The sequence below is a fragment of the Grampus griseus genome (genome assembly GCF_964374135.1).
Source record: "Grampus griseus genome assembly, chromosome: 1".
NCBI classification, from domain to species: domain Eukaryota; kingdom Metazoa; phylum Chordata; class Mammalia; order Artiodactyla; family Delphinidae; genus Grampus; species Grampus griseus.
Window position 1 is genome coordinate 146,184,902 of NC_139017.1, and position 15,387 is coordinate 146,200,288.

Genomic DNA, 15,387 nt, shown 5'->3' on the forward strand with positions numbered 1-15,387 from the left:
TTGCTCTCATAGTGTTTACAGTCAGTTGGACAGTCAGACATTACATAAATATATAAAAATATGTGTGCAACTTGTTATAATTAACATGAAGGTGTAGAAAGACTGAGCCAAGTGAGGAAAACATAAAAGACCTAATTTAGACTGGAGGCAGGGGATCAGAGAACTCTACCAGATATCACACAGAAAAGTTTTTTTTTCCCCCCCTAGGATGCAAGGTGCTAAAACCCTTTAATATCCACGGAGGCTGCAGCCGCCGTGGCGGTGAGATCTTGGCGCCCCATTGTCCAGTCGGGGGCTGGTGCGACTTTGCCCGGCTCCGGAGGGGACCGCCGACTTTATTCTACATTGCTGTGGTGTGAGGAGAGTTTTCATCACTGGAACTTTCCGATTTTTTCCTAGTGTCTTCCTAGCGTCTTTCTGCCAGATCTTTCGCTCCGCTGTGACCGTCGCGCGTCTGGTCAATCTATAGAGGACCCCGATTTTGAGTTTTCTCTCTTCCTCCGCTCTGCAAGCCTAGCACTTCACAGCGGCTCCTCGCGTGGCTCGCGCCCGGCCGTTGCACTTGGCCACACAGTCCACTCCTCTCCCTCCAGGCGGCAGGTGGGTTGGAGGTGAGCGAGCTGCCGAGGGTCCGGCGCTCCTCGCCCTTGGCTGGCCTCTAGGTTGAGGTCGGCCCAGGGCGAGCGCTCGGTGCGCGTTCTGGGCCGTCTGCGCCTGGCGCGCGCCGCCGGCCCGCGCTCGCTCCCGTCCCTCCTCGCGCTCGCGGCGGCCCGGACGGCGCGCGCCGCCTCTCTCTCTTAGTCCGCCCCCGTCGGCCCTCGCGGAGCGCGCACCGGACCGGCCTAGGCTCCACACTCAAGCCGGCAGGCTCGCGGGTTTGCTCGCCCCGCCCCCCCCCCCCCCCGGCGCCGCAGCTGGGCGCTTGCGCGGGGCGCGTGGCCGTGGCCAGGGTCTCCGCCGCAGCCGGTGCAGCCGCCGCTGCTGCCGCTGCCGCCGCCTCAGTCAGTCAGTCAGTCCCCAGCAATGGCGGAAGGAGGTGAGCGAGAGGAGCTGCTCTCGCCACCGCCGGTCTCTCCGGCCAAGCGCCTGTGCTCGTGGCCCAGTCCGCAGGCTCACCACCCTCGCGGTTCGCCCGGGGCGGCCGGCGGCGGGGTGGGGGGCGTCGGCGGCAGCTGCCTGCCCCTGGGGGCCCGCCCCCACCTGCAGCCCGAGTCCTTGCTGGACTGTGCCGCCAAGACGGTTGCGGAAAAGTGGGCGTACGAGCGGGTGGAGGAGCGCTTCGAGCGGATCCCGGAGCCCGTGCAGCGCCGCATCGTCTACTGGTCCTTTCCGCGGAATGAGCGGGAGATCTGCATGTACTCCAGCTTCCAGTACCGCGGCGGCCCTGGCGCCGGCTCGGCTGGTGGCGCCGCGGGGGCTTCGCCGGCCGAGGAGGGGCCGCCGCCACCCCCCGGGGCCGCCGCTCCGGCCGGCTCCGCCCCCGGGGCCGCCGCGGCGGGGGCGTCCCCGGGACTGGGCTCAGGGGCAGGAGCCGCCGGCGGCGGTGGTGGCGAGGGGCTACCGTTCCGCCGGGGCATCCGTCTGCTGGACAGCGGCTCCGTGGAGAATGTGCTGCAAGTCGGTAGGTGCTCGCTTGACTCCTCTCGGGTCCCCGGCTTCCTCTTCCGCAGGTGCCTTCTCTGTGCACAAGCCCTGGGCCAAGACCCCGGCTTTCTGCCCAACTCCTGTTCTCTGGTGAAAGGACAAACTAGTCACATAAAAAACTTTTCTTAACATTTCGTTCAGGTCCACTGCTGCTCTTTCCTCCACCAGCCCAGTGCCCGCTTTTCTTTTTGTTTGAAGAGCGAATAGATCTCTTTTTTACTCTTCGTTCTACACCCCAGGCCAAGGCAAGAAGGATGGGGAGGTATGGCTTTCTGGATGTAATAATTTCTGAAATGCGTTTTTCTAATTTAAGTTTAGAGAGGAGAGAATTGTTAGTGAATCTGGAGCAAGCGGTCTTGCAGGGAATGTTTGAGGGACAGGCTGTCAATCTAGTCTTCGTAGATTGAAGCTGGGTATAATTAACTTTAAAAATGGAAAAAATCAACAAAATACTGTGCATTTCAGACAATTTTAATTACCTGCTTTAATATTTCCCCCCCTGGACCAGTGATACTTGGGAATCTAGGCTGTGGACTTAACAATAACCGAAGACGGAAATGTGACAGCTTCTCTTTTCCACACTCCCACCCAAGGAAAAAAAAAAGGCACAATCTGGAGTGGGGGTGGGGTCTATCTTCCTTGTCAGACTGGGGTAAATCAAAAGCTGGTCACATTGGGTTTTTCAAATGCTTCTCATTTAACAAGTCTTCATATTTGCTTTTGTTTTATCTTTTTGTTTGTGGAAAAATGAAAAGGATTTCTTTCTCTTGTACTCCTCCAGAGCTTCTAGTCAGTTTGTTCATCTTATTAAATATACAAATACAGTAGTCCTGATTTGTGGAATGGTTAGGAAGGAAGGGAAAAAAATGACATTGTTTAACATTGACTTGCTATGTGGGAAATTAAAACACTGATTTTTTTTTTTTCTATTTGGACTGTTACAGCATTTTGGAAGTGCATCTTATCTTTATGCATTTTATTGTACAGTATATGCTCATATTTATTGAAAAATATTGATTTTTGAAAGGAGTTGGAGAGAGGTTGTTTTTAGAATTAAACAAGCACAGGAACACACATACACAGGAACCCTAGACATCTAGCTGTCTTCTCCCCAGGTAAAACTGACATATTTGAAATTCTTTTATTTTAAGAGTAGTACATTGTGGTGTTTCATATAAGGTAGTCTACTTCTGATTATTGAGAGTCACTGAACCCTGTGTTTCTTTTTAAAACCACATATACCACAATTTGTTTTGCAAATGTGAAGTGTACATTTATCTAAATTTATGCTGTGTCAGAATATAGTGACAGTAAGTTGAGAAAGTTTTGTTTATTTGAGGCTAGTCCTTTGTGTGTTTGTGTGTATTTTTGAAATAATTAATTGAATAATCAGATAATTAAGGTGTACAGCTTTAATACTGAAAACATGAAAATGAATATAGGCATTTCTTTATTCGTCTGTAGACCTTATTCTTTGTATGAGTTTCTATCAGTTAACTTTTAAGATTCTTGTTTAAAATATTTTGAATTGAAAAGTGTCAATTTAAGTGGTCATTTTATAGTAAGAAATATTGGGTTTGAAAGAATTTTCAAACTTTGGGGGGCAGATGAGAGAGAGGAAGAGGTTTAAAGAGGTATATATTTTGAAAGTGACTATAATGTCAAGTTACAAATGAAATCAGATTTTGTGGGTGATCCAGGTCATGTTTAAATCAGATATTTTTCTTTTATAATAAGATAGTTGGCATGCTTATTAGGGTGATGAGCTCTTGTATGATAGTTTTAGGGACTGGAGAAAGGACATATATAAGCATATTTTCTGACTCTTACTTTGGGTTTCATAGATGAAGGTAGGAGAATGAATTAATCACTTTTAAGTAATGCTGTTTGAGAACCATGAGCTGTGTAATCTTTATTTTTCTGACTTTAATTATGCTAGTAAGTGTGGAAGAGAAGGATATTCCATTCTCTATCATTCTGAGTTCTGTATCTTGGCATGAACCATCTTTTAATATGTAAAGATAGAGACCCATCCCTCATCTCTTAAACCTAAAATGTGAGTATGTGACTTAATCTAGATGATAGGTTTTATAAAAGTATTGCCAAGAGATGAGTGAAAAAGTGATTTGTATGTAGCAAGATGGTAATCATGTTCTTCACTTTATAACTTCACTTCAAACTCAATATAATTACTCAGTGATATTAATAAAAATTCTGCATATTTCCTTACTGTGTTCAAGCCATAGTTGTAACCTCAGAATTGGGAAGTTACTAAAGGCTGATACTTTAGGAAGGAAGGGATGTTAGGGTATTTCTATAACAACATCTTTTAAAGAAAAGATTCATAAGGGGATTTAAATAAGGAAAACAAGAATACCTTAAAATAAATAAATAAATTTAAAAATAAAGAGAACAGCACAACACAAAATTTGAAGGAAAAAAAATTAGACAACAACAAAAACTTGTACAAAGTGTAGGTATATTAAATTCGGTAACTTCTGATTACTTTCCACATGGAATCTGGTAATAGGGAGTCATGGCCTGGTTGAAAAGCAAATGCTCTGTAGAAAACATCAGATTTGGTATCAGAACTAAAACTTTCCCAGCTTGATGTAAGCAAATGGGAGGACTAGGTTGTTATGCTCAAAGGATACATTTCTTTTCCATGACAGTACTGAATCAGAAGTATTGTTCCTTTTAAAAGGGGAAAATTGTAAATTAGTGTTTTCATGGATGTCTGTAAGTTTGAAGCTCTGTGAATAGACTTTTCTGATCTCTCAGTATTATGAGGGTAATAGAGTTCAGGTGTTTTAAGCATCTGCATTTTTAACCTGTTTAAGAAGCCCATGGAAATAGTGGTAGTATAAACCTTGGGAAAATACTTACTCAGGAATCTGCAGATGGTATAAGAATGGTACAACTATAATTTACTAATAATTTTAAGATGTTGACCCTTTTTTGCTATCCATCATATTTTAAATGGATTTCTCTGTGTTTGGTAAAACTTAAAGGAGGTTTGTGTCTTCTCAGGGAAATCTGAATTGATTGAGGGAAAAGAAGCATTAACAGTTTTTCTCTTGTATGCAGAAATATTATATTTACTTGAATATTTAGATTTTCAAAAATTGGATAAAGGCATACAGGGTCCTTCAGTGCTGGTATTTCTTAATTATATAAATATTCAGAAATTATCATAGATTCTGACAGTTGAGCCCCATATTTTTAGCCTACATGTTTTCTAATAAACACATAATTTGTATGTGGATAGTCTTCAAGACTAGAGCCACAATGCTAAGTACTACTTTATGTGGAAGAAGTGTAATTACAAAGTTGATAATAATAAAAAGGTCCATTTCAGGAAGTTATCCATAGCTTAAACGTTAACTAGTAAGTTTATAATTATGAGCATGTACATATTATCAATAAACATCTATGAAATTTTTCTATAGTACAAACTTTTGTGAAATACAGCAGTAACAAGTATTACAGGTATTGATTTTTATATATAATTTGTTTTTAATCTCTGTTATTTAGGGGAACAAAAGATATCCTCATCTAAAAAGCTTTATAGCATTGTGTGTAAGTTAGAATAGATATAAAATCATAATAAAATTTCCATGTGGGGAAAAATGACTTACTTATATGTGAGATATTCCAGCAGGGAAAGCAGCTGCATACCTTTAAGGATAAGTGGTAACATTTTTTAGAGTAGAAACTTACCAAATTTTAAAATCACATTGCTCTTTTATTTATTTTTTTTGATCAATGAATTCTCTCCTTCCTCCTCCACCACAGTGCCTCACACACACATCTTAATATTTAGTAAATGTTTGGTAATTTCCAAAATATACAAACAGCTCAATATCAAAAAAACAAAAAGCCCAGTCAAAAAATGGGCAGAAGACCTAAATAAACATTTCTCCAAAGAAGACATACAGATGGCCAACAGGCACATGAAAAGATGCTCAATATTGGTAATTATTAGAGAAATGCAAATGAAAGCTACAATGAGGTATCACCTCACACCAGTCAGAATGGCCATAATTAAAAAGTCTACAAATAATAAATGCTGGAGAAGCTCTGAAGAGAAAGGGACCCTCTTACACTATTGGTGGGAATGTAAATTGGTGCAGCCACTATGGAGAACAGTATGGAGGTTCCTTAAAAAACTAAAAATAGAGCTGCCATATGATCCAGCAATCCCACTCCTGGGCATATATCCAGACAAAACTCTAATTCGAAAAGATACATGCACCCCTATGTCCATAGCAGCACCTTTTACAATAGCCAAGACATGGAAATAACCTAAATGTCCGTTGACAGAGGAATGAATAAAGGTGTGGTACATATATACAATGGAATATTACTCAGCCATAAAAAAGAATGAAATAATGCCATTTGCAGCAACATGGATGGACCTAGAGATTATCATACTAAGTGAAGTAAGTCAGACAGAGAAAGACAAATATCATATGATTTCACTTATATGTGGAATCTGAAAAAATGATACAAATGAACTTATTTACAAAACTGAAATAGACTCACAGACATAGAAAACAAACGGTTACCAAAAGGGATAGTGGGGGTTGGGGGGAGAGATAAATTAGGAGTTTGGGGTTAACATTACAGACTACTGTATATAAAGTTGGTAGACAACGAGGACCTCCTGTAATAGCACAGGGAACTATATACAATATCTTGTAATAACCTACAATGGAAGAGAATATGAAAAAGAATATATATGTTCGTGTGTATAACTGAATTGCTTTGCTGTACACTTGAAACTAACATAACATTGTAAATTAAATATACTTTGGTAAAAAAAAGTTTGATGAATAGTGAATGTTTAGAAGTTTAAAAACAGACTTCTCAGTATTCTAAAACTAAGAGAGATACATGAATTTTTATAACGAGTGCAGTGTTAGAAGACATGGGGAAAACTCCATACTTGCGCATATAATAAGCTGATAACAGTAAGTGGTATGAACGTTGCAACAGTGTGTATCTTTTATGTTGACTGTTTTATGTGAAGAATGGTGATTTATCAGTTTCTTCAAAACTTCAGATGAATTCTTATTGAAAGTGACTTTCTCAAGGAATAGAGCTTTAGATTTTAAAGATAATGAATAAACTAAAGATAGTGGACTTTTAGCGGTTATCTTTATTTTAGGAATTAAAAAAATGTATTATTGAATGTGAATACAAAGTTTAAATTTTGAAGTGAAAGGGCCGGAAATTTACTTAAGCCTATGTGAAACAATTTCTTTGCTCTTGTTTCAGTAATGGCTATTAAAAATCAAGACACTGAGACTTCCCTGGTGGTCCAGTGGCTAAGACTCTGTGTTCCCAATGCAGGGGGCCTAGGTTCGATCCCTGGTCAGGGAACTAGATCCTACATGCCGCAACTAAAGACCCCGCATGCCACAACCAAGAAGGTCCGCATGCCACAACTAAAAGTCCCGCGTGCTGCAACTAAGACCTGGTGCAGCCAGATAGATAAATAAATAAATAAATAAACTATTAAAAAAAAATCAAGACATTAACCGTCAGTATCTTATGCTTGATGGCTATATATATACACACACGTGTTAAAATGTATAGCGCTGTACCCCCAAAAGTCACATTTACTGTATTATTTTAGAAAATAATTTTTAAAAATCAAGATGTTAATATGTCAGTAAATTAATGTATAAGAGAAATACTGAAAATGCTGTACTAGTTTCCTATGGCTGCTGTAACAAACTGCCACAAACTGGGTGGCTTAAAACAACAGAAATTTACTGTCTCACAGTTCTGGAGGCTGGAAGTCTGAAATCAAGGTATCGGCAGGGTCATGCTCCCTCTGAAACCAATGGGGAAATCCTTCCTTGCCTCTTGCTAGCTTCTGGTGGTTTGCCAGGAGTCTTTGGCATTCCTTGGTATACAACTGCATAACTCCAATCTCTGCCTTCTTTGTCACAGGCGTTCTTCCTATGTATCTCTGTCTTCACGTGGCCATTTTATAAGGACGTGGATTATTGGATTAGGGGCCTACACTGCTCCAGTATGAGCTCATTTTACCTAATTACATGTGCAATGACCCTATTTCCAAAAAATACATTACGTTCTGAGGTACTGGGGGTTAGGACTTCAACATACCAATTTTGGAGGACACAATTCAACTCATAACAGCTTCTCATGCTTGTTTTTTGTTGCATAACAGAGTTTCATGTGAATTTTAAACTTTTATATGTTGGATATAGCTTAAATTAGAAATCACCAAATTCACTTTATTAGGTAAGCATTATTTCAATTTAATTGATTCAATTTGCATGATGATTATTTAATATTTTTAACACATGTGGGACTTTTTTGACAAATAAGTGGTCATTTCAAGGTTAAACCTGTCATCCTTCTTTATAAAAAATGATGACTGTGCAATATAGCACTCAGGGTACATGCATGGATGAACAGATTACTGTGGGATTTTTTTCATGCATAGCATTTATAACTCGTTTATAGAAATAGGTAACCCTCAGTTGTCCAGAGCCTCTTCAGCATCTCCTCCTTCAGTCAGATCACCAGTGGCTTGAGTGTTCTGCCAGTTCTGCATCATCCACTGTACAAGAAGGTATGAGACTTCGCTGATAGCTTAAGGGCATAAAGATCACAGTGCTTGAAGCTTATGGAGAAACAGGAGGACAAACTGGAGATGCTGTACAAGCTCATCCTGGTGGAAAACAAGAGCCTGAGCTGAGGGGCACCTTGTATGGACTTTCTCTGTCATATGTACAAGGAAGTTCAGCAGCTACTGAGCTAGAGCAAGTGGGTAAACAGAATAGGGTCCTAGGCCAGCTTCCAGAAAGTACCCCAGGAGAGCAGAGAAATCTGGACAGTTGCATATCTTATAAGTCATGTAAGCTGACCTCAGTCTCTTTGCTGGGAGGGGGAAGTTTAAGGAGATACTTTCTTTTCTAGGCTGAAGTATCCTACCACTCTGTCATGTCCTACTGATGGAAGGTGCCCCTAATCCCATCACTTTATCTTGCTTTTCCTGTGGTAATGCATGTAGTTTCTCAGTTCACTTTATGTGATTTGGTGTTGGGGAATTTGGAGGCACTCAGACCCTGGCAATTTTATGTGCCCCTTTGGACCAGCCTTCAAGAAGAGAGGGGCAGGCAGGAAGGAGTGGGGATCCCAGGATTACTACAGGGGGAGGGCCTGCTAATTTAGCTCTGTGTTAGCAACAGCTTCCTCTATTAGGGATAAAACATACACATGCGCAAGAGCTGGGATATAGACCATAGGTGGTGGAGAGAAAAATGATCCGTCCTTCTTGGGCCTGGAAGTCAGCAGCAACATCAGAGTGGTTGATTAGCTTTCCCTCTCTGCTTCCACTCTTCTTTTTCTCTCCTGCAATGATTGGTGATCACCCCATGGATAGAGATGCATTGTCAGAGATGAATAAGTCTGGGAACTGAGTTACAAAATAAATTAAGATCTGGGAGAGATACCAGCCTTCTTTCCAGCTGGAGAGGCCCCAACACTGAATGGTTCTGTAGGGAGTCTGATCATCAACTTGCAGTACCTCACAGAGCCAGCCCATTTCCCACTCTGAGCTCCTACTGGAAACACTGCTTCTCCAAGCTGGGGGTTCTTGAGGAGAGAGGCAGAGGTGCCTGGAGCAGGTCTCTCCTGCCTGGACACCACTTGGGCTTTGGTATTGACAGAGTGGCTGACAGTTATCTTCCAACCCAAACTGGCTGGGACAGGACAAGGGCTAGCCTTGATGGTGGCCAGGCTCACCTGCTCCCAGCCTGGGATACCCCTGCTCTGGACCTCTTATTTCTCTTTATTGGTTTATTTTTCAATGCATCTTTAATTTGTAAAGAAATGAAATAAAGATATAAAAGAAAAAGAAATAGGTAACCCTGAAAGCATATGAACCATGTCTTAACCTTTTTCCAAACCCCGAGTTAATATGGTTCGGAATTGTGTTTGATATTAGAAATAGACTGCAGTCTATTCCAGATTACTTTTATGTGAATTTTCTACCTTGTGGTTTATTTATAGGGTTATTTCTTCCCTCATATAGGCAGCATGCTTCTTGGCCACTTTTAGCCTGTCATGGAGCTGGTATGCCAAGGAAATCACACTCATTTTAACATTAGGTTTAGCATTATATTATCATATGCTAAATTACTCTGATACTTTTCATAATCACATGTAGCCAACTGATTAATTTTTGGTTCTCAGTATTGAGAAAAATTGTCCTCCCTCTTAGAATGTATAATGTGATATGCTGTAAATTGGTACTCAGTACATGCTTATTGAATGAATGAGTAAACTGTTGTATAATTTAAAAAATATTTATGTAGTATGGAACTCTCTCTTCCTTGATTTATATGTAACTGGAGCCTAGGAGATATACTGGCAAGATATATAAATAAAATAAAGATGTAATTTCTGCATGTTTTTGATTTTAAAAACATATATAGATTAAAAAATACCATTGAAGGTTATTATTAACTAGTTCTTGATTCATTCATTGAACATTTAGCCACTTGTTTTGTGTAAAGCTCAGTAAATAATTGTTTACTTATTTTGAGTAGAAATCATTCCAAAATACTTTGTTTTTCCCTACCTTAGAATACAAACCCAAGTTGGGCACCAAAGCCTATGCTTCTAGAACTGCATTATATTGCCGTCTGTATGTAGGTGGGAAGTTGTAAACTGAGTGGGTACTTGACCCTAAGAAATTCTCTGAAACCTGCTTTTGAAAAGCTTTTTCGGTCATTTGCTTCTTTCTCATTATAATGGAGTGATGAATGTGGTAAGCAAGGCAGTATAACATAGTTACCTTCTTTAAAAATACATTGTTGAATCAAAAGATGAAGTACCCTCTACCTAGTGGTTTTCTTACCTTAAGAACAGTTGTTTTTATATTTATTTAGTCCTTAGGGAAATGCAAATTAAAACCTAAGGAAATACTATACACACACTAGAATGTGTAAAATAAAAGACTGACACTGCCAAGTACTGACAAGGATGTGGAGCAACTAGAACTCTCTTACATTGCTGGTGGGAATGCAAAATGATACAGCCACTGTGGAAAACAGTTTCTTTCTTTTTTAAAAAAAATTTATTTATTTTATTATTTGGCTGCATTGGGTCTTTGTTGCTGCGCGCGGGCTTTTCTCTGGTTGCAGGAGCACCGGCTGTAGGCGCGTGGGCTTCAGTAGTTGTGGCTCACAGGCTCTAGAGTGCAGGCTCAGTAGTTGTGGCGCAAGGGCTTAGTTACTCTGTGGCATGTGGGATCTTCCCAGAGCAGGGATCAAACCCGTGTCCCTTGCATTGGTAGGCGGATTCTTAACCACTGCGCCACCAGGGAATTCCCAGAGAATAGTTTCTTATAAAATTAATCATACTCTTAATCATAAGATTCAGCAATCTATTACTAGGTATTTACTTTAAAGAAATGAAAACATATGTTCATATAAAGATTTGTACTTGAATATTCACAACAGCTTTATTCAGAATAGCCCTAAACAGGAAACAACCCATATGTCTATGAAATGGGTGAATAGATAAAGAAATTGTTGTATATGCATATAGTGGAATACTATTCAGCAATAAAAAAGAACAAACTGATGGCCTAAAACATGGATGATTCTTAAAAGCATTATGCTAAATAAAAGAAGCCAGACCAAAAAGAGAACATACAATACAATTCCATATACATGAAATTTTAGAAAGCCTTAAGCTATAGTGACAGAAAGTAAATCAGTGGGGCATGAGGAAACTTTTTTGGGTAATGGAAATGTTCTATGTTGTGATTATGGTAGTGGTTACATGGCTGTATTCATTTGTCAAAACTTAATTGTATACTTAAAATTGGTATATTTTATTGAATGTAAATTATGCCTCACAAATTGATTTTAAAGGAAAGAGTGGTGGGTTCCAATCTTGGCTTCACATTAAAATCACCTGGGGAGATTTTTAAAAAAATTGTGCCAAGGACTCACCCTGAATTAATTAAATAAGAATTTGTTGAGAATAAGGACTGAACTTCAGAATTTTTAAAAAGTTCCTTGGTTGTTTTATGTGCAGCCAAGGTTTGAAAACACTGTTCTAGAAAAATGATCACCTTTATTAGTGTTGTCAGTGTTTTTAAACTTATCATAGGCAGGCAAAACATTATGTAATATTTATTACACAAATGTTATGGACTACGTCAACTTTCTTTTCTACTTCAGTCTATTTTCTTTTATCTATCTTTAGGTTTATTAATGGATTTCAAGGAAAATTATTCTCTTACTACTTAAAATGTGTGTCTGTGTTTTGGAAAGGTCTTATGCAAAAGTGTATAAATTCTTACCGTCAAAAGACATTTGTATAAATGTAATGCCAACATATAATTTTATTCATGTTTGTTCATTCCTCCATTCATTTATAAAACTTATATTTAACATTTTTAAATATTCTGTGCAAAATAGAATATAAATTCTGTATTTAAGGAGTATACAGTTTAGTATTGGATACATGTTAAAATAGCACTTAACACAGTGTTCTGTAATAATAGAGGTAGTTACTGTGGAGGCAAAGGGTAGAAAGCGATTAGAGAAATGAGGACAGCTGGATAAATTGCTCTATTTTAATATTTTAATTATAAGAAGTTTAAAAATTATGTCTAATATTGCAATATTAGATTGAAAACACTATTTATTGCTTACAAGTTAGATTGACCCTTCATGAAATTCTTTCTATATTGGCATTTCTCTGCCCTATAATACTCTAGCCCATAGTTGATTCAAAGGGGTAACATTGGCAGGCAGGAAGATGACAAAAATACTGCAGATATTCTTTTTTTTCAGAATAAATTTTATAGATTTCTGTCTTTAGAATAGCTTTGTTTTATCTTCATAGGATCCTTTTTTTCTTTTTTAAAAAAATTGTTGCTTTTTTAAGGTACAAATATGATAGAGCTAATCAGTAAAATAGATTTTGGTCCATCCATACATTCATTATCTTGCATTCTGTAAGCAACAGGAGAATGTATTATGCCTTTGAAAGCCTTTGGAGATAATTACATTTTTTCCTATTCATTCATGGTTTTATTGAATGCAAGCCTGCCACGTTAATACATTCAGGAAGTCAGCCTGTTTTTATTTTGCTTAAATCTATCAACACCTGGTAAACGGACATGACTGTCGAGCATCACCAACATACATTGATGTTAGTGGTATAAAATCCTTCCCCACGTTATGGTTCTTGTGAAAAAATACTTTTGCTAATCTCTTCTCTCACTCAATATTATATTATTATTTTTAATTAAAGTATAGATGATTTAGAATTTTATATTGTTTCAGGTGTACAATATAGTGATTCAGTTTTTTATAGATTATACTCTCAATATTATTGTACTCTTTACTGTCATGTATATTTGCATTTATCTACTATATATTATATTATTACACATTATATATTATATAATATGACATATGATATATATGTGATTATATTATATATTATCACATATATGCAGGGACTATGCAGCAGGTAGCCTCAGAATTCTGGCTCCTCACTATGTCTCAGTTTCCTCAACTATAAATGGACCAGAATGATGGTCCATTTGTTTTATACTCAAAAAGAATTGTTTTGAGTATAAATTAATTACCATGTTAAGTATTTAGAACAGGGCCTAGCACTTATCAGGTATTACGTAAATATTCATTCACTATTATTCTTGTATCAAAATTGTTGAGAGTATTCCATACTTGTTACCTTTCCTTCTTTAACTTTCTTGCCACCTCTGAAGCCTTTTCAATCTGACTTTTGCTTTTGCTCACTATATTAAAATTGATCTCTTAAAGGTCACCAGTGACCTCATGATTGCCAGACACGGTATCCTTTTTCCAGTCCTCATCCTTCATGACCTCTGTATAGCATTTTCTGTAGTCTTCTGAACCTTCCTGTTGAAACGTTTCTTCCTAGATTTTTGTTTTACTTCACCATTCTGGTTTTCCTTCTACCTTCCTTCTTTATTCTCTAACCCCACAAAAGTAGGATTACCTTCTTGCCCCAAGTTTTCTAATTAAGCAATCTTATTTATTTCTACAGCTTCAATAACTATTTTAAGAACATGAGTTAGTATCATATAATGTAATGGTTTCAAATTTGTTTCAAGTACCTCTACTTATTTTCAAATGAAATCTTACATAATATTCCAGTTTTTGCAGCGGAAAAATTTGAGATGTTTGGGGAATTGGGATGGGGCCCAAAACTCAGGCAGCTTGGCCAGCTTCTTCCTTTTGATCCCTGAAGCACTTCCAAATAATCTTAATCTTGGGATTTGTAGTCCGGAGATCTGCCTGAGATTTCTCATCTGAACAAGTGTTAGGATTTTTGTGAGATTCTAAAGAAACTAATATACATGAAAGTACTTTATAAATGTCACTGTGCAAATACTATGACTGTTAAGTGTACATCATTTTTCTCCCTCTTGAATTCAAGATCAGCATGTATAGTTGCCTGCTAGATATTTCTAAATGGATACCCTAATAGCCACTCAAAGTGAATATGTCTGATAAGGGATTAATGTTCAGAATATGTAAAGAACTCCTACAACTCAACAACAAAAAGCAAACAACCTGATTAAAAAATGATCAAAGGACTTGAATAAACACTTCTACAAGGAAGATGTGCAAATGGCCAATAAGCATGTGAAAAGATGCTCAACATCACTCCCTGATTATTAGGAAAATGCAAAAAACCACAATGGGACATCATATCCATTAGGATGACTGTTATAAAGAAAAAACCCCCAGAAAATAACAAGTGTTGGTAAGGATATGGTGAAATTGGAACCCTTGTGCATCACTAATGGGAATATAAAATGGTGCAGCTTCTGTGGAAAATGTTATGGTAGTTCCTCAAAAAACTAAACATAAAATTACTGGATCCAGCAATTCCGCTTCTGGGTCTGTGGCCAAAAGAATTGAAAGCAGGAACTCGAACAGATATTTGTACACCCACATTATAGCAGCAGTAGTCACAATTGCCAAAAGGTGCAAGCAACCCAAGTGTCCAACGACAGATGAATGGATAGACAAAATTTAGTATATACATCCAATTTACTATTATTCAGCCTTAAAAGGAAGGAAATTCTGACACTTGGTACAACATGGATGAACCTTGAGGACATTATGCTAAGTGAAGTAAGCCAGACACAAAAGGTCAAAAATTATATGATTCCACTTATATGAGATACCTAAAATAGGCAAATTCATAAGAGACAGAAAGTAAAATAGAGGTTACCAGAGGCTGGGGGGAGAGGGGAATGGAAAGTTATTATTTAAGGGGTACACAGAGTTTTATTATGGGATAATGAAAAAGTTCTAGGGACTTCCCTGGTGGTGCAGTGGTTAAGAATCCGCCTGCCAATGCAGGGGACACGAGTTTGATCCCTGGTCCGGGAAGATCCCACATGCTGCGGAGCAGCTAAGCCCATGTGCCAAAACTACTGAGCCTGCGTTTTAGAGCCCGTGAGCCACAACTACTGAGCCTGCGTGCCACAACTACTGAAGCCCGCGCACCTAGAGCCTGTGCTTCACAACAAGAGAAGACACCGCAATGAGAAGTCCGCACACTGCAACGAAGAGTAGCCCCTGCTCGCCGCAACTAGAGAAAGCCTGTGTGCAGCAACGAAGACCCAGTGCAGCCAAAATAAATAAAATAAAATAAAGAAATTTATAAAAAAAAAGA

At 38.9% G+C, this 15,387-nt stretch overlaps 1 protein-coding gene across 1 annotated transcript in view; it reads left to right on the forward strand.

The window, feature by feature from the left end:
- Positions 1 to 1,023: 1,023 nt before the first annotated feature.
- Positions 1,024 to 15,387, forward strand: part of ZSWIM5 (zinc finger SWIM-type containing 5) — a gene marked incomplete at both ends in the record, with an annotated part of 260,182 nt that continues 245,818 nt past the window's right edge. Inside the window, one exon of the mRNA XM_082669091.1 lies at positions 1,024 to 1,621. Within this exon, the coding sequence (XP_082525217.1) occupies positions 1,024 to 1,621 (598 nt within the window). The remainder of the gene's footprint in view (positions 1,622 to 15,387) is intronic.